Genomic DNA, 20,761 nt, shown 5'->3' with positions numbered 1-20,761 from the left:
ATCCCAGGCGTGGAAAACTGGGAAGCAGACTTTCTCAGTCGCCAGGGCATGGACGCAGGAGAATGGTCCCTTCACCCGGACGTGTTTCAGCAGATCTGTTGCCGCTGGGGGACGCCGGACGTCGATCTGATGGCGTCACGGCACAACAACAAGGTCCCAGTTTTCATGGCACGGTCTCACGATCACCGAGCACTGGCGGCAGACGCCTTGGTTCAGGATTGGTCGCAATTCCGACTCCCCTATGTGTTCCCACCTCTAGCATTGTTACCCAGAGTTCTCCGGAAAATCAGGTCCGACTGCCATCGAGCCATACTCGTCGCTCCAGATTGGCCAAGAAGGTCGTGGTACCCGGATCTGTGGCATCTCACGGTAGGCCAACCGTGGACACTACCAGACCGTCCAGATTTGCTGTCTCAAGGGCCGTTTTTCCATCTGAATTCTGCGGCCCTGAACCTGACTGTGTGGCCATTGAGTCCTGGATCCTAGCGGCCTCAGGTTTATCTCATGAGGTTGTTGCCACAATGAGACAGGCTAGAAAACCATCCTCAGCTAAGATCTATCACAGAACGTGGAAGATATTCTTAGCGTGGTGCTTGGCTCAAGGGTTTTCTCCCTGGCCATTTGCATTGCCAATTTTTCTTTCCTTCCTGCAGTCTGGGTTGGAAAAAGGTTTGTCGCTTAGCTCTCTTAAGGGTCAAGTCTCCGCGCTATCCGTATTCTTTCAGAAGCGCTTGGCACGGCTTTCTAAAGTACGCACGTTTCTCCAAGGAGTTTGTCATATCGTTCCTCCTTACAGACGGCCATTGGAACCCTGGGATCTGAACAAGGTTCTCATTGCTCTCCAGAAGCCGCCTTTCGAGCCTTTGAAAGAAGTTCCCCTTTCTCGGCTTTCACAAAAGGTAGTTTTTCTTGTGGCGGTCACGTCTCTTCGAAGAGTGTCCGAGCTGGCGGCGTTATCTTGCAAATCTCCCTTCCTGGTGTTTCACCAAGACAAGGTAGTACTGCGTCCAATTCCAGAGTTTTCTCCCAAGGTGGTTTCTTCCTTTCATCTCAATCAGGATATCACTTTGCCATCTTTGTGTCCGCATCCAGTTCACCAATTTGAAAAGGGTTTACATCTGTTGGACCTGGTGAGAGCACTCAGGATTTACATTTCTCGCACGGCGGCTCTACGCCGTTCTGATGCGCTCTTTGTCCTAGTCGCTGGTCAGCATAAGGGATCGCAAGCTTCCAAATCCACCCTGGCGCGGTGGATCAAGGAACCAATTCTTCACACATACCGTTCTGCTGGGCTTCCGATTCCATCTGGACTGAAGGCCCATTCTACCAGAGCCGTGGGTGCGTCCTGGGCATTGCGGCATCAGGCTACGGCTCAGCAAGTGTGCCAAGCGGCTACCTGGTCGAGTCTGCACACGTTTACCAAACACTATCAAGTGCATACCTACGCTTCGGCAGATGCCAGCCTAGGTAGACAGGTCCTTCAGGCGGCGGTGGCCCACCTGTAGGAAGAGGCTGTCTGACAGCCCGTTCATGTGGTATCTTTTTACCCACCCAGGGACTGCTTTTGGACGTCCCACTGTCTGGGTCTCCCAATTAGGAGCGAAAAAGAAGGGAATTTTGTTTACTTACCGTAAATTCCTTTTCTTCTAGCTCCAATTGGGAGACCCAGCACCCGCCCTATTTGTTCTTAGGGTTTCGTTTTTTCGGGTGCACATGTTGTTCATGTTGTTTCTTAAGTTCTCCGATCGTGTTATCGGATTGAATTTGTTTTTGAAACTGTTATTGGCTTTCCTCCTTCTTGCTTTGGTACTAAAACTGAGGAATCTGTACTCCTACGGGAGGGTGTATAGCCAGAAGGGGAGGGGCCTTACACTTTTAAGTGTAGTTCTTTGTGCGGCCTCCAGAGGGCAGTAGCTATACACCCACTGTCTGGGTCTCCCAATTGGAGCTAGAAGAAAAGGAATTTACGGTAAGTAAACAAAATTCCCTTCTTTGCTCACTGTTTTTATGCGTTTATCAGTGAACAATGCCATTAAAGAGTGTTGAAAAAAAAAAAAAAAGAAAAAAGGTCTGATGTAATTTCCTTTTTCAATATGTTCTTCATTCTCCACTAGTGTATGCAGGAGAGCAGACAGCTGCAGAACTACAAGGCTCAGCATGCTCCATCAAGAAGGACTGTATGCTGGAGGGAGAGGCAGGGGGAGCAGAACTACAAGACTCTGCATCCTCCATCCAATAGTGTATGCAGGAGAGCAGACAGCAGCTGTCGAACTACAAGGCTCAGCATCCTCCATCCAGGACTGTATGCAGGATTTCTTGCCCCCTCCCCTCCCCCCCCCAAAAAATGACGTGGGCTTCGCCATATTTTTGTATGCTAGCCGGGTACAGCAGGCAGGTACGGGCTGCCCCAACCCCCAGCTGCCTATTTGTACCCGGCTGGGAATCAAAAATATAGGGAAGCCTTTTTTTTTTTTTTTTTTTAATTCATGAAATAAAAAAAAAAAAAAAAAAAAAAATGACGTGGGCTTCGTCCAATTTTTGTGTCCAGCCAGGTACAACTAGGAAGCTGGGGATTGGAATCCGCAGCTCAGGGTGCCCAAGCTTTCTGGGCACCCCTGCTGCGAATTGAACTCTGCAGACGCCCCAGAAAATGGCGCTTTCATATACGCGCCATCTTCTGGCGCTGTATCCAACTCTTCCAACTGCCCTGATGTCGGGTGGCTCACTGGGTAATAATGGGGTTAGGGCTAGCTGTGTATTATCACCTGGTCCTAAGCCCGAAATTCATGGTGTCACACCAGTATTAGACATGGCCACCATGAATTTCTAGTAAAGATAAAAAAAAAACACAACACACGGAAAAATATTTTTATTAAAAATAAAACACAACACAGTGACTCCATCTTTATTGAAATAAAGAACCCCCTTCCACAGTAATCCTGGGTCAAGGGTCCCGCGCCGTCCAATCCGGATCCAATATCATCTGATCGGTTTGCTGGAAGGTTAAGCGATCAGATGATGTGTCAGGATCAAGGATATGAATCACATGACACTGCAGCTGATTGTATAAAAGCCGGTTATACAATCAGCTGATGCATCAGTGCAAAAAAAAAATAAAAAAATCCACACTTCAGTGCAGCGTTGGACTGGCTACCGGAGGAAACTCCAGTAATGGCAGGCCTGGATTCAGGTACCTGCACTACACTCCGGAGCTCTCACCTGAGCTCCGGCGTGCAGCCGAAGACTGTACAGTGAGCGGCGAGTGATTGATTTCCCGGCACTTGCAGTCAGTTCATGACAGCTGCAGACAGGCCGGGGTGATCTCCGGTGCTCTTACCTGAACTCCAGAGATTAGCCCGGGATGTCTGCAGCTGTCAGGAACTGACTGCAAGCGCCGGGGAATCAGTCACTCGGCACTCGCTAGCTGTACAGTCTAGGCTGATGCATCGGTGCAAACCCCCCCCCCCCAGAAAAAACACTACACATGGAACTGCCGGTAATCATCTGATGAAGTCTCCTGACTGCATCAGCTGATCGCCCGGCCGGCTGTAAAAAGCCGGCGTCACCGCGAGACTTACGATCAGCAGATGCGTCAGGTGATTGCATCAGGTGATCCACCGCCAGGTCCTGCAGCCATCGTACGTGCCTGGGAGCCGGCACACAGCCGGAGTGGGGGTGACGGTATCGGGAGAGAAGCTGGGAGCGGACATGGCACCGGGAGTCTGCAGACAGGTGAGTATGACATTTTTCTACTGTTCACTTTTGATTTAGCAGCCGCTTCCATCTCCCGCCGCACGGGAGCTCACATGGCACAGGGCGGGAAATGGAAGCAGCGGTGGCGGTACCGGGAGGATTCACGCTTCTGTGTTTACTGACAGATGGAATCCTCTTCCTGTACATGTCACTATAGTACCCACCCCTTGCGTTTTATAGCTGCGGTTTTAGTTATAAAACCGCACTAAAACGCAGCTATATTTGCAATTTGCGTTTCTCATTGCGTTTTTCAACATCCCATTGCACTCAATGGATGAAAAACGCGGTGAAAAATGCGGAAATTGACATGCTGCGTTTGTTTGGGCACCACAAAAACGCAGCTAAAAAAAAAACGTGTGCAGACAGCAAAAATGAAAACTCATAGACTTTGCTGGGGAAGCTAAGTCATGCAGTTTTCTGAGCAAAAACACACCCGAAAAACGCACTGTGTAAACTTACCCTTAAAGGGCTTTACCCATGAACAAAGTTCCTTTCAATCAATAGAGCTTGGAATAAGAAAAAAAAAAATGTTCCTGTGATGAGGTAATCTTATGAATGAGCCCCTGCTATGTGCTGTGTAACGGCCGTGTCTGACCGTACAGGGACATGGTCTGATCACACCACATCTCCTGGGCAGGGATGGATGAAAAAAAAAAAAAAGTATACAGACATACAGCATGGGATCGCAAATTATTCATTCTTTGAGGTAAAACATTTTTTAAGAAAACAGGAAGAGAAATGTTTTACCGCATAAAAAGAATCAGCTATGATCTTTATACTCTTTTGCGTCCCCCCTCCCCAGGTGATGTGGTATGATCTGTGTCCCTGTAAAGTCAGACACGGCCATTACACAGTACATAGCAGGGACAAATATATAAGATTATCTCAGCATATTTTGATATAGGTAAAATATATCTTCGTACAGGTTAGCCAGCAGAGATAAAAAAGTTTGTTTAGAGGTCCAGTCACACTAAGCAACTTACCAGCGATCCCAACAACGATAGGGATCGCTGGTAAGTTGCTAGGAGGTTGCTGGTGAGATGTCACACTGCGACGCTCCAGCGATCCCACCAGCAACCTGACCTGGCAGGGATCGCTGGAGCGTGGCTACACGAGTTGCTGGTGAGCTCACCAGCAACCAGTGACCAGCCCCCAGCGCCGCGTGGAAGATGCTGCGCTTGGTAACTAAGGTAAATATCGGGTAACCAACCCGATATTTACCTTGGTTACCAGCGCACTGAGCTACACGTGCAGAGAGCAGGGAGCAGCGCACACTGAGCGCTGGCTCCCTGCTCTCCTAGTTACAGCACACATCGGGTTAATTACCCGATGTGTGCTGCAGCTACATGTGCACAGAGCAGGGAGCAGCGCACACTGCTTAGCACTGGCTCCTTGCTCTCATAGCTACAGCACACATCGGGTTAATTAACCCGATGTGTCCTGCAGCTACATGTGCACAGAGCAGGAGCCGGCACTGACAGGGAGAGCGTCGGAGGCTGGTAACAAAGGTAAATATCGGGTAACCAAGGACAGGGCTTCTTGGTTACCCGATGTTTACTGTGGTTACCAGCCTCCGCAGAAGCCGGCTCCTGCTGCCTGCACATTTAGTTGTTGCTGTCTCGCTGTCGCACACAGCGATGTGCGCTTCACAGCGGGACAGCAACAACTAAAAAATGGCCCAGGACATTCAGCAACAACCAACGACCTCACAGCAGGGGCCAGGTTGTTGCTGGATGTCACACTAAGCAACATCGCTAGCAACGTCACAAAAGTTGTTCGTTAGCAGCCATGTTGCTAGCGATGTTGCTTAGTGTGACGGGGCCTTAAAAGAACTGAGAGTCCTCAGTAGTTGATACCTTTTTAATGGTTAAAAAGCAAACTTTTTTTTATCTCAGCACAGGAATGTTGTTTTTTTTTTATTTTTTTAAGTACATCATCTAATTGTGGAACTTAATAATAATAATAATAATAATAATATTATTATTATTATTATTATTATTATTATTATTATTATTATTACAAGATCTATTGATTAAAATCAACTTTAAAGAGGTTTTCCCACAATGTTAATTTTAAACAGTCCACTCTGCGGCACAAAGTTAAAAAGTCAATAGTTACCGCTTCGAACCACAATCTCAAAACTCTCCCCTGGCATTCATGTGACATAAATAACGGTATGTGTCCACGATATCACATGATCAGAGGAATAGTTGGTCCACACAAGTATTCCATTTTTTAGTTTGTGCTGCCGAGTGGACTTATTAAAGTGAATCTGTCAGCAGGATTTTGCTATGTAATCTGAATACATCCTGGTGTAGGGGTTAAAACCCAGATTTCAGCCATGCCTCTCTTATGGTCTGTTCTGTTGTTTATCTGCAGTGTTTTTTTTTTTGTTTTTTTTTGTTTTTTTTTTTTTTTTTAGCACAAGGAAATATTCATTTCTGCACTACATTGCCTTGTGACCGATTAGTCTGATGCACCCAGCTGTGATGGCAGCTCACTGTCTATAGATATTGTACATAGGGAGCCAGGTGTGGATGGGGCAGATTTCTCAGCTCTGCTAAATGTTAAATCTAAAAACTCTGATAGTGCCAGAACCGCTGCACCCAGTAATCTGTGATAAATCATTGAATTCAGGGCCTTATTGCCTTAAGGCCCAGTCACACACAACGACTTACCAGCGATCCCGAAAATGATGCGACCTGATAGGGATCGCTGGTAAGTCGCTGGGAGGTCACTGGTGAGATGTCAGTCAGATCTTACCAGCGATGCAGGAATGATACAGGTCGCAGTAGTGACCTGTATAACGATCTATGCAGTCACCCTGTCACACAGTGTCACACACAGCGATGTGTCCTGCCCAGCAGGACATCGCCTTTTGAAGAAAATGGCCTGGACCATTCTGCAACGACTATCTCACAGCAGGGGCCTGATCGCTGGTAGGTGTCACACATAACAAGATCGCTAACTGGATCGCTACTGCGTCACAGAAACCGTGACTCAGCTGCGATCTCGCTAGCGATCTCGTTGTGTGTGACGGTACCTTTAATCATGCTGCTCTCAGATAAGATAGCAAAAACCTGCTGACAGATTCCCTTTAGAAAGGGATTTTCCTGTAGCGGAGAACATCTTTTAGGTTTATCTGATCACAAAAGCTAATTTAATATCGTTTTCATGCTAATCCTGTCTGCTGAATCCTGGAATTCCTCTAATAATCCCACCACCCCTCTCCCTCCCCCACCCCCACACTCCCATTCTCTGGAGATGTATGTTTTTATGGCTATATGCCACCTGCAATGCTAAATGCAGTTTATCTGCCAGGAGATGTAGATACTGTCACCAAAAGCATTGATTCAGGCTGACAGAAAGCTGGCAGGTATGTGTGCTGTGCCCGATAATGGATGATAAGTAGAATAGGAGCACAGTGTGTGGAAGGGGATCTTGGCAGATTTCTGTAAATGACCTAGTAATTAATCGGGGAGGCGCTGACACTTTAAGTGCAGTGTTTTCTCAGGTGCTGCAGATACAGAATTCTCCTTCAAACTAAATTGTATCTTGTGTCACATTCTACTACATGAAATCTATACTGAGGACCATTTGTTAGGACCGCATTCACATTTACTCACGTAAATTGCCGTATTGCTGCAGACTTTGGGGATTGCAGAATGTAATGGCTGAAAATGAACTCCTGTCCTCACAACACGTGACTTATATAGTAGGTTAGTTTAAGAGCAGTCAGAGGAGATGTCTGGGATTTGTATGTGTACATCTTACTGATAAGTCTTCCTACTGAAAGACCACACACTATATACACTAGTCAGCCATAACCTAAAAACCACCTGCATAATATTGTCCCTCCTCCTCATAACAGCAGACCCGAGGCATAAACTCCATAAGACCACTCTTGCCGGTCTGTGATATCTGGCTCCAACATTCAGCAGAAGATCCTGTAAGACCTCCATGGATTGTAAATGTGTATCCGGCACAGTTTGAGATTTTGGAGGCCACCTTAGCACCCTGTACTCTCCTCCCTGGACGATTTTGTAGTGTTGCTGGATGTGTTCTCCTACTGAAGTACGCAGGTGCCATTAGAAAATACTGTTGCTGTGAAGGAGTGTTCTTGCTCTGCCACAATGGTTAATGGATTTGTACAAAAATTAGACGTTATCCCGTTTCCATAGGATAGGGAATAACGTGCAAATTGCATGGGGTCTCCTCCCCGGGACTCCCACCTGAATGGTATGGATGTAGAGCATGTGCATCCCTTCCACCATCCCCAATACGTTCTCAGTGGCTGTTTCTGGCCATCCCATTAGGAATGGATAGATCAGTGGTGCTCATGCTCGATCTCCACTCAGCTGGGACTCTTCAATGTCCCATTTTTTTAGATTGCAGGGGGTCCCAACAATTGGGATATGAATAGTGATGATTACTTTTCATCTTGGTACAAACCCCTTAAGTAGATGATACATGTCAAAGTAACATCAACATAAATACCAGGATCAATATTTCCCAGCTGAACGTTGTCCACATCATCCCTGCCTCTGCTGACATGTGTCCTCTCGTCATACATGCTGCTTCCATCTGGTCTTCATCTACTAGACACTTGATATCAATGAGAAGGCGTTATCAGGTCACCTTCATCCATAACACCATGGTCCACTACTAATGCTCACGTTCTTATTGTAACCACTTTATCATATATGACAGCAGTTTGCGCTGCTGTAACCTTACAATATGATCACACCAGATGGAGTAGGCATTGCTGCCCAACAGCTTGAGCATCCATGACCTTCCAGAATGCTGGTTTGTCATGTGTCTTTTCTTGGGCCATTTTTGATGGTGTCGACTCGTCACTGCATATCAAGAACACTCTCGAGGGCAGGGTTGCCACCTTTACTTCTTATTTTTTCTGGTCAGCTTGTCAAAAGATCAGACAGACTCCCTTGAGCATTTGAAAAAGTTTTAACTTCTTCAAGGGAATCTGTCACCAGGTGTTTTTTCCACCAAATCTGAGAGCAGCATATTGTAGAGACAGAGACCCTGATTCCAGCAGTGTCACTTACTAGGCTGCTTAGTGTAGTTTTGATAAAATCACTGGTTAATCAGCAATAGATTATCATTACAGGACCACTTGGCTTGCCGTCGGACGTGATCTTTTTTTAACTGCTAGATCTGCAGAAGAGAAAACATTGATTTTATCAAAATGACAGCAAACAACTCAGTAAGTGACACATCGTTGGAATCAGGGTCTCTATCCCTACATTATGCTGCTCTCGGGGGAGGAAAAACCTGGTGACAGATTCCCTTTGTGTTCTTGCAGTAGTTTTCACCCATATTTATGATTTGGGGGACAAAAAGCACCAGAAATGCACGTGAAAAAAGTGTATTTTAGACTATGCGCGCACGCTGCAGTTTTGTTTCTTCAGCGAAAAAAACACCTTTGGCCGAAAAACGCATAAACAAAAAATAATTTTGCAGCGTTTCTGTGCGTTTTTTAGTGTTTTTGCTAATTTTGTGTGTTTTTTTTTTTTTTTTTTTAATACTATATTTAATGGAAAAACGCAGGCCACAAAGACAGAAAGACTTGACATGAAATGCAGTGAAAATGGTGCAAAAATGCAGCGTGCGCACAGGGCCTTACACAGCGTTTTTCCTGCGTACACATCCGGTATTTTCAGCACATTTTTCTTGCTGGGATTGCTGAAGGTGTGCACATACCCTTGCACCTACAGCTGTATACACTCTGATCTGGCTGTCTAGTCATTATAATATGTATCTGGTCAGTTGATCATTACACTTGCCCATTTTCCCGCTATCAACATATCGCACTCCTTGACCATTCCCGTCACTGGTCAGCACTTCTTCTAGTGTTCTCGCAGATCAGTGTGTTTATTAGTGTTGTTCCTTCAAATTGCCCTTCTGTATAATTTATGGGGTAGCATGACATGGACAGCGCTGCAGCCAATCACTGTGCTCAGTCATTAGTTGCTTTTAAAAGGATACATCATCAGTGTTTGTTCCGCACAGCTCCTTTAATGAAAAATAAAGTTACTGTCAGATCCAGAAGATAAACCTAAACTGCACATATACGCGCGGTGATAGTTGGAGTGTGGTTATAGGATAAAATATGCCGTCCCATAATCAATATTACTGCAATAACTTGTCCTAAAGCTATAAACCAGTCTCTGTATTGATCTGTTGTAGTAAATGTAATTCAGGTGCTGATTGGTAATTGTTCTCAGGCTGATTGTGTCCCGCTCTCTGCTCAGGTGATTGCTGCCATCTAGTGGACAGTGGAATAAATGTAATTTTTTTTTCTAGTAATATTTCTATAGAAAACAATAATTTTCATGTATTCTTATGACAAGTGTCAGCCTCCTATGAAACTGTACAACATATACTATTGTATACAAGGCTCCTTTTGTATCACTACCAGACTATGACCACCGGCATGAATATTGTTTGTCTTTTGTCCATATTTACTGTATGGCTTACTTTTTGTATATAGAAGTGATCTTTTTATGTTTTTGGTTTTTTTTTATATTTTTTTTGGGGGGGGGGCCTGCTGCCCTTATCCCAATGATGGCATTCTCATATGACAGAGAACTGCCCTGTTTCTATACTTTTATACTTTGTAACCTCTTCACCAGCATTCTGCCAGTAATATAGGGACTGGAAATTCTTTCAGCAGCTAAATAGGAAAGGGTTCTTTACAGTTAGAGTAGCTAGACTATGGAATGCCCTACCACAAGAGGTAGTAATGGCAGATACCATAACAGCTTTTAAAAAAGGGCTGATGATTTCCTCAGTGCACACAACATTGTTGGTTATAAATGACTTAATGACAAAATGTATAATTGGTGGAAGAAGGTTGAACTAGATGGACTTAGGGCTTTTTTCAACCTTTGTAACGTCACAGTATGCTCTGTGCCTTACATGTGTTCAACACTTTGTACCCCATTAACTGAAAGGACTTCTAATTTGGGTGAATGCAGTTTGAGCGGAGAGCGGAGTGCATGCCCACGTCCTGGTGTCTCTGCTGCCATAGGATTACATCTGACATCCAGTTAGATGGGAGAAACCGATTTGAAATGTGTCTCAAGTACAGACCAGAACCTCCGAGACTTTCTCTAATTAATCAGTGCATGTACTTCTTCTGAAATGCATTTTCATTTTGTATTATGACCATTAGAATAATTGAGGCATTATTTGTAGATGGGCCTCGAGGGACTTCGACATGATTATATCCGGAAGGCAGAATACCCATTCAGCTCCGAACAGAAGTGGATGGCTGTGAAATGCGTGCACCGAACTCAGCAGGTACGTGGCTCATTACAGCACTGCAGAAATGCCTGTAGGTAAAGCAGGTCTACATGTTGTGCTTGGCTCAGTGACAGCAGAAGATCTCAGATTAGTTCTCTGGGTAACTTTTACTTGTTTTGTAAGCTATTTTGTAATGCCCGCTCCCCTACACTTGCTCCAGAAAGCTTGGAATAAGAAATCCTATGTAACAGAATGGGAGTTTGTGTGAACAGTGCTGTATTCAGACTGTGTGTTCACTGTGCAGCCGGGGTTCATGTATTGTGGGCTTCAAAAGCAAAGTACCCTACTTTAAAGGGCTGTCTGGGCATCTAATATTGATGTTGTACTCCCTTTATATAGGAGCTGATGTGCAGTTCTCAGCTATGGCTCATAGAACGGAGCCGGGATACTCAGATACATTCACAGGTTTTATCTGGCTCCTGCTAGTTCCTAATTACAGCTGGTTGGGGGTGCTGCCGGGAGTCAGACCCCCAGCAATCCGTTATTGATGACCCATCCTAATTAGACACACAGACAACCATCACATATTATTAATAATAATATTATTATTATTATTATGATTATTATTATTATTATTATTATTATTTTATGTTATTAGCATTATTTTTTTGTTATTATTAGCATTATTGTTTTATTATTCGCTTTATTTTATTAGCATTATTGTTTTGTTATTGTTGTTGTTATACTTATTATTGTTTTGTTATTGTTTTATTATTTATATTGTTTTATTGTTTTATTATTGTATTGTATTAGTGTTGTTGTTGTTATGATTATTGTTTTGTTATTATTATTATTATTATTATTATTATTATTATTACTACTTCTACTTTGATAAAATTAGGAGGATTGTACTGAAATATTGAAATTATTGCATGTAAAAATAAACCTTGCCAGCATGTATCCACAAGTGTTCTGTCCTCTGTGTTAAATACTATCAGTATTTTATTGTCATTATTTGAAGGATAAGGCAGAGATTTGCTATATGAAAGGGGCCTACGAGCAGGTGGTCCGGTACTGCACAACATACAGCAGCAAAGGCCACAATTTACCCCTCACTCAGCAACAAAAGGAGCTGTACCATCAGGAGACGGCATACATGGGCACGGCGGGCCTTCGAGGTAAGGAGTGTTCACAGGAACATTTTTCTTTTTGAAAAAGACATTGAATGAAAGAAGAAATAAAAATTAAACTCCAAGTAGCCAGTCATGGCACAGATTTAATTTTTGAAGAATACTATCAGTGAAATCTGTGCTACCTAACTGGTCACTTTCCACTGGCTTCCATCACACATAGGTCACCATGTTATTAAATAGAAAAGTACACTGTGTGCACCTTGAGTATACAGATGTACACCAAATCTACGGAGGCCATATAGACACTCTTTTGACCTCAATCTGTCTGGCGTTTTCTGGACATGTTTAGCATGGCCATCCAGAGGATTCCCAATTAGTGATGGGTCGTTCGTGACTGATCCAGAACACAGATCTGGCTCCTTTCACTGAATGATGGGAGCCGGGCATGCTAGTGAGAGACGCTTGTAGTCTATAATGGCCCTCACTGGTGGAGGTAAAATGACTGTATTTGAATTCCAATTAAACTGAAAGCCAGCCGTAAAAAAATGCTCCGTTAAAGTCTGATTAGGTTTCAAACGCATCAGACTACGTTGCTTTTACCATAACTACAGTATATGTTCACCTGCAGTTGAACACACATTACATAGGAATACAATAGAGCTGGCAATTTTGGATAACCTGAGTCAAATGATCCTGCTCACCAAAAAGAGCCGGACTGCCCAATGTAGACACTAGATTTGACCAGGTGGTGTGAACAGACCCATAGACAGTTTTCTAAATCACCACCATTCTTTAATTTGAAACCTATTTATAATTGTTGTAATAGATCTAAAATGAAGGCCTGAGTCACATCTGCATATAAAATTCGATCCCACTCTCATCCAGAAAAGATCGGCAATTTTTTCGTAATCAGTGTTCTGACCATATGCTATCCATTTATTTATTTATTTATTTATTTATTTATTTGTTAACTGAGCAGCTATATATCACTTGCAAGACCATGTACAGTTTCCCATATTACAGAATCGTAATGTAACAGTATAAATCTGATACCATACTGATGGTCCGTATGGTGAATTCCCACCACTTAGGAGCTACGGATCTACAGCTTTCAATAAGTCTTTCCTGGTTTCCATGGTAACAGACTGCAAACGAATGCTGTGTAGTCTGAAAATATATTTTTATTGCCCCCTATCTGTCCCCATGTCTAGTCCTACACACCATTTATTATAAGTTTGAGACAGAAAAGTTCCTTTTTATAACTTTTGCATCAGAGATTGTTTGCAATCTGTAACTATGAAGACGCATAGGTTTACGTAGAAGCTGTAGACTTACCAGTTTAATATTTTCAATGAGAGCTATTTATAAGGCATATGTCTCCATCCTTTCCCTAATATTCCTGATTCGTATCTTTCCTTGCAGTTATTGCACTGGCGTCTGGTCCGGAGTTGGGACAGCTGACCTTTTTGGGCCTAGTGGGTATAATCGACCCTCCTCGAACCGGCGTAAAGGAAGCGGTCACTACTCTTATTCGCTCTGGTGTCGCCATTAAAATGATCACTGGGGATTCACAAGAAACCGCTGTGGCTATTGGTATGGAAAGAAAGAATATGCGGAGAATGAAACGTTGTGACTATTGCACTTGGCTTCTTTTGCACTTGGCTTCTTTTGCAGTCCTCGGAGTAGTAATAATGTTAACATGCCAGCTTCATTTTTTTATGAACAGTTTCCTTACGTTGTGGAGATGAGTTAAGTGGAATAATTTACTGGAAGCTCCCTCTTGCATTAAGTGCATTTACGTCGCTTGACTCGCCAAGGTCGATTGCCCTGTTAAAGTATATACAATAAATGAGCATGTGGCGTAGTAATAAGAGCTTTTCTTACAGAAAACGATTTCTTCTTCGCTCACTCTCCACTTGAATTATCAAGTGCATTTTTCTCATTAAAACTCTATTTTACTTTAGTGGATTAAATGGCTTCTCCCTCCCAGCCGGCCTCTTAAAATGCCGGTAGAATTATTGACACTTTCCTCTACTAATCGAGCTTCATGGACACGTCGCGTTGCTTGATTAGTTGCACCCTGCATGATTCCCGATTTCTCTGGATTGCAGACAAATGTTGCTGGTTTCATTCATTAACAGAGGACGCCTGTCTATAGGCTGTCAGTAGGTCTGGCTATAGACTGGCGAAAAACTATGCAAGCCTGTTAGCCAAACTTTATTGGAAATTACATGGGAGGGCATCATTAAGTGTTGATGGAGACTGCAAACATAGACATATAAATAATAGATGTAATGTTATAAAACACCAGGATTAATTGGTTGTCCCCTTTTACGAAAGGTTTGGTCATTTGCTCACTTGTAAAAGCAAAAAATAAACTAAGCTTTACTTACACCACTGCACCAGTCTCCGGCTGTATTGGCGCATCACATTAACAGCGCTGCAGCAGTAACTGAGATCGTACCTTCTATGATGGCAGCCGCAGTTCTTAGTGATTGGTCACACCGCTGTCAACTTGATGCCACCTTGGTAGCTAAACAAAGACTGGAACAACGGTCTTATTTCTAAATCCCTTCCATGGCCTGATTGGCCAGATGGCACAGCATGGTCATGGCCACAGCACTATAGTCATGAAAAGAATTGTAACCCAAACAGCGCTGTTTTTCCACCACTGCCAGAGTCTCCGGCTGTTTCGATGACATCACAATAACAGCGCTGCAGAAGTACCTGAGCTCAGCAACTCATGCCTTCTATGTTGGCAGCCATTTAGATCAGTGATTGCCTGCAGTGCTATCAAATTGAACCCACCTCTGCAGCTAAACACATACTTAAACAGCAGCAGAGTCCCCACACTAGACCCGGGGAGGGTAAGTAAAGTTCAGTTTATTTTTTGACAAGTAACTGAGTAAATGTCCAAAAGTTTCTAGAAAGGGGAAAAACCCTATGAGATTTTCTTCATTCCTTTCCATGACTGACCGTTATCTGTTTGTAGTGATAGTCACAATATCTTTTAAAAAGGAATTATTTTGAATGGTCTTAATTCTAATTCCCTTCCATGGCCTTTTGGCCAGATGGCTCTGCACAATCGTGGCCACAGCACTATATAGTCATGACAAGAATTGTGGCCCAGACCATCTTAACCAACTAAGCACACACTAGAAATCTGCTGAACTGTAAGCGCTTAAAGAAAGATTCCCCAAACTACCGCAAAACCCACACTTGATCTTTTATAGCGCTTTCTCTTGGTGAAGACCTATATTTATTCCTCTCCACAGCGAGTCGTCTGGGCTTCTATTCCAATGGCCTGCAGTCGCTTTCTGGAGAGGAGGTGGACACCATGGACATTCAGCAGCTCTCCCAGATGGTCCCGAAGGTCCGTACACCTGCAGTGTGAGGATGTTACACCAGCCGTCTGCTCACATTACATGATACTTACAATACTGTTCTGTGTTTTTTTTGGTTTTTTTGTCTTTCTCTTTTTATTGTGTAATCCGCTCCATTTTAATTATTTATTCAAGGTATCCGTGTTTTACCGAGCCAGTCCGAGGCACAAGTTAAAAATTGTGAAGGTAAGTTTGTCTTTCAATGTGCATTTCAGTAATTTGTGTGTTTGCAGAACTGTATATTATATAGTGTATTACTGCTATTAGTTTACTCTGAGCGTCCACATACAGAAGGCAATGGAGGTGGCAGAATACTTTTGTAAAGCACAGATGTCTAGTGTCATGTGAGAGCGGCTTTTTCAGTAACTTTTTACTGTAAAATTCCAGGCCTATGTTGTTTAAAACATTTTACTGTATGTATACTATATGTAAAACAATCCTTCACACACCGCCAGCAACCGAAAAATGAAAGCGCTACAGGACTCGGGGAAATAGCGACACAAGCAATTTTTTTTTTACCTTTACAAAATTAACATTTTATTCACCACTTAAAAATAAAATACCCCCCTCCCCCCCCAAAAAAAAAACAACTATGCATGTTTGGTATCTTATACAATTGCACTAACATGGAGAATCCTATTGCCAAGTCACAAAGGGAATACTTTGTATAAAAGACCCAAAAACCCCTTTTTTTTCCCTGACCGTTGTACCGGCGTTGTAATTTATTTTTTCTCGCTTACAGTACATCACATAATAAATTTAATTGTGTCATCAAAAGTACAACTCTCTCATGGCTGTGTTGATGGAAAAATAAAAAAGTTGTGCCTCTTGGAAGGAGAGGGAAACAAAAATTAAAGAAACAAAATATAGCAATGTCAGATAGGGGTTAATTGTATAGCTTATTGCCTAAGGTACCGGTCACTACTGTAGTCAAAGGTGCATGTTTCCCTTGCAAAGATGGTGCGCTGCTCTGAAACTGATCATAAAGTAGGTCACCAGTATTTGATTGGGGGTGAAACACTGGACACCCTCTGGGGGCGATCGGATGGAAACATTGAATACAGCTAAACTGTGCTGCTCTGTTCATTGTGATGTATCTGACCTGGGTACTGCGGATCGGCTTTTAGCAGCTGATTGGGGGAGTGCCAGATATTAGACATTCACCGATCTCATATTGATGACCTATCCTGAAGAGCAATCATCAATCACAAATACCCGAGGAGCCCCTTTAAGTTAAATGGTCAATGTAAATGAAATTCTGTTTGTGTACTTCAGAGCTTGCAGAATATTGGTGCAGTTGTAGCAATGACGGGAGATGGTGTGAACGACGCAGTGGCCTTGAAAGCTGCGGACATTGGGGTTGCAATGGGAAAAACTGGAACAGATGTCTGCAAAGAGGCAGCCGACATGATCCTGGTGGAGGATGATTTTCATACAATTATGTGAGTCCTATTTGTACTCTTTGATATTTCTTTGAAAATTGATATTTATTAAGCATTAAAAATTTTGTGAACAAACAAATGTTCAGTCTGTTTTACTCGATTGCACATTTATAATGTACAGGTTGTAGATTTTCAGATATTTTTTTTTCTAATATTGCAGCTAAATCTAGATCAGTATATTAACTCATGGTATTGGCTTCACATATTTACTAGTGATGAGCGGGCACTACCATGCTCGGGGGCTTGGTACTCGTAACTAGTGATGAGTGAGCACTACCATGCTCGGGTGCTCAGTACTCGTAACTAGGGATGAGCGAGAAATACCTTGCTCGGGTGCTCAGTACTCATAACTAGGGATGAGAGAGCACTACCATGCTCTGTCCCCGTGACGAGGAGTTGGATGCTCGGATGGACACGACTCGAGTATTTGAGTATAAAGAAAGTCAGTGGGGGACTCAAGCATTTTTACGGGAAATGTTCCAGAAAAATGCTTGTGTTTCCCATTTAAGATCCATTGTATTAGAGTACTCTAGTTGCACCCATCCGAGCGTCCAACTGCTCGTTACAAAGACCTAGCACTTAAGCATGGTAGTGCCCACTCCTCTCAAATATTTACCTGATTTGTGTATTTATCACTTTCTCTATTTTCTGGTACCACAGGCATAGTGGTTACCTATCTTTAAGGCCAGAATCACACTTGCTAGTGCCTTGCGTGTAACTCGCGCGAGTCTCTCAATGAATCACCCGGCATGGCCGCACACTATGCATACAGGAGCGTCTGAGCTGCATAGATACATGCAACCGACCCGCTCCTGTCAGGGGAGTGTGCGGCCATGCCGGGTTCTACCATGAGAGACTCGCGCGAGGCACTAGCAAGTGTGATTCTGGCCTTAGACTTCAATCCAGCTACTACTAAATAGACACACTATGTAGTCTTGTTAGCTTATGTATAAAAGCAATCTGAGGCTTCTAGATGACCTGTCACTGATCGAGCTGCCGTCAGGATTCGTTTCTCCTAAGTACTGTATGTTATTACTCAAATGCTGGGATTTCTAGAACATATTAGGTTCAGGTACAGCTTTTTTTGGGACATGTCCTTTAGTTTGCCATTGAGATATTTTCATTTGCACTTTGGCAATGATATTGTACAGACTAAACAGGATGGGAAATGATTTCTATTTCAGGTCTGCAATTGAAGAGGGGAAAGGAATCTACAACAACATTAAAAATTTTGTTCGCTTCCAGCTCAGCACGTAAGTTCAGCAAGATCTGGGGAGAATGTTATCCATGGTACAGCCCAAAGGAATATGTATTCAGCCAAATCGAAGGATAAAAAGCAGTCTTCTTTATTCAATGCAGCTTAAACAGGATCAGTAACAAGTTGTAGCATTATAAACGTGAAATAGTGGCTACAAGGCTGAATACAATCTTTTTTTTTTTTTTTTTTTTTTTCTTTTTCATCTTGGTTGTGGAGATATAAGCATGTAAAGTTTACAGTATAATTTATAAACCCAACTGGGCGTTACCAGAGATTTCTATCCAAGGGTGTGTACTTTTATACTTGCATGACCTTGACCGGTCATTAGGAAGACATCTCATTAAGGGGAAAACAACCATACCCCCTCAAAGTTAGAAAAATATTTTCCCCTGTGACATGTAATGACAAACAGCCTTCCTCTTAGCCCTGACATCTGCAGCTACTGTCTAGTATAGTAGTATAGAGCAGAGATCAGTTTGATGAAAAACAACTCTCTCACCGATCACTGCAGTCAGTGTGTGGGAGGGAAAAGAAAGTTGAGTGATTTTTCTCTCATGGTAGTATCAAAGTGAGGAGAGGGGCAGAGCTGAGAGTGGAGAAACTGCAGTTGCACAGGTGTTTTGGTTTGTAATCTCATTCATTTCTGTTGTATTGCCTCTCCCCCCATACTGACTGCTGTGAAAGGAGATCTGGCAGTGTTTGTAATTTCATTCAGCTTTTCGCTATACATCAACATAGCTGCAAAGATCAGAGCTGAGATGAGTCTGTCCTCACAGGAGAATACATGCTCCTCTGACCTAATGGGCACATGTTGTTTTTTGTTTCTCCCTGAATAACACCACCTGCATATGATTTTTCAACATCATGCAAGGAAAGAAGTATATTACCCCAGAAACCAATCTCTGCTAATGCTGTGTTCAACTTATAAATTATAGCTTACAAGCTAATAACTCTACAATGGAGTGGTTAAATATAAAAAATAAATTACATTTAACACTAGAAGTCCCAGAGAGGGGTCATTTAACATTTCTACCATTGGAACCCTATGGAGCTCGAAATTCCTGGGACTTCTAGTGTTACTTCAACGCTGCAGCCACTATTTCTTGATGTTGGGCAGTTTAACGTGCTCAAACTGGGAGGTGCCTGCTAAAAAGTTGTTCTTATACATGGTATTAAAACAAATACCATGCTTAAAGGGAAACAACCACGTGGTTTCTTCCCTATGAACTAGACAATGCCATCATGGTGCTAGGATGCTGATTAATATCATACCTTTAGTTGTAATTTGTGCAGTGTCTTGAGCATCGGGACGGGACTTTGTGAGTAGGAACCTCTCTGATTTTTTTTTTCCTCCTGCCTTGCCTCTTTTTCTTTTAAATTTTGCGTAGCCGCCAATACCGCTGTTGGTGACATTGTTATTGTGATGTTGTCTTCAATAAAGTGGCACCAGAATCAGTGCATGCGCATACCACGATTTCCGGCACCATTTTATTGAAAGCACACTGGAGACAAATGTGAGTGGTGGCGCCGCCTGTGTTGCTGGGAAAAATAGTTTTTTACATAGTTACATAGTTACTTAGGTTGAAAAAAGACCTAGGTCCATCTAGTTCAACCTTCCTCCACCAGTTCTACATTTAGTCACTAAGTCATTTATAACCAACAATGTTTTGTGTACTGAGGAAATCATCCAGCCCTTTTTTAAAAGCTGTTATAGTATCTGCCATTACTACCTCTTGTGGTAGGGCATTCCACAGTCTGACCGCTCTAACTGTAAAGAACCCTTTCCTATTTAGGTGTCGGAATCGCTTTTCTTCCACTCGCAGTGAGTGCCCCCTGGTCCTTAGTATTGTTTTTGGAAGAAATAAGTCATGTGCCAGTCCTTTATATTGACCACACATGTATTTATACATATAAATGAGATCTCCTCTGAGACGTCTTTTTTCTAAGCTAAACATATCTAACTTTTTCAACCTGCCATCATATGGGAGGCCTTCCATTCCTTGTAATAGTCTAGTTGCCCGCCTTTGAACTGACTCTAACTTCTGAATGTCCTTTTTAAAATGTGGAGCCCAAAACTGGATCCCGTATTCCAGATGTGGTCTTACAAGTGATTTATAGAGGGGTAACAATACGTTGGGATCACGGGATCTAATCTCTCTTTTTATACACCCTAAAATCTTGTTTGCTTTAGCAGCTGCTGCTTGACATTGAGTGCTGCTGCTCAGCTTATTTGTAATGAGAATACCCAAGTCCTTCTCCTGTTCTGTAGTCCCGAGTTTACTTCCATTTAATGTATACGCAGCTATAGGATTACTCCGTCCTAGGTGCATTACTTTACATTTATCAACATTAAATCTCATTTGCCAAGTATCTGCCCATTCTGACATCTTATCCAGATCTTTTTGTAATATTGTACTATCCAGGTCAGTTTTTAATATCCTACATAGTTTGGTGTCATCGGCAAAGACTGACACTGTACTATCAATCCCATCCACAAGGTCATTAATAAAGAGAGTAAAAAGAATC

General features: G+C 42.9%; 1 protein-coding gene across 1 annotated transcript in view; it reads left to right on the top strand.

Moving 5' to 3' along the window:
• Positions 1-20,761, top strand: part of ATP2C1 (ATPase secretory pathway Ca2+ transporting 1) — a 183,836-nt gene that overhangs the window by 143,747 nt on the left and 19,328 nt on the right. Inside the window, exons 16-22 of the mRNA XM_075316144.1 lie at positions 10,972-11,076; positions 12,041-12,197; positions 13,575-13,745; positions 15,428-15,525; positions 15,671-15,721; positions 16,811-16,977; positions 18,162-18,230. Of these exons, the coding sequence (XP_075172259.1) occupies positions 10,972-11,076; positions 12,041-12,197; positions 13,575-13,745; positions 15,428-15,525; positions 15,671-15,721; positions 16,811-16,977; positions 18,162-18,230 (818 nt within the window). The remainder of the gene's footprint in view (positions 1-10,971; positions 11,077-12,040; positions 12,198-13,574; positions 13,746-15,427; positions 15,526-15,670; positions 15,722-16,810; positions 16,978-18,161; positions 18,231-20,761) is intronic.

This window comes from Anomaloglossus baeobatrachus, chromosome 6 (assembly GCF_048569485.1).
Source record: "Anomaloglossus baeobatrachus isolate aAnoBae1 chromosome 6, aAnoBae1.hap1, whole genome shotgun sequence".
NCBI classification, from domain to species: domain Eukaryota; kingdom Metazoa; phylum Chordata; class Amphibia; order Anura; family Aromobatidae; genus Anomaloglossus; species Anomaloglossus baeobatrachus.
The sequence above is the reverse complement of the archived record's forward strand: the minus strand, read 5'-3'. Positions and strand labels throughout refer to the sequence as shown.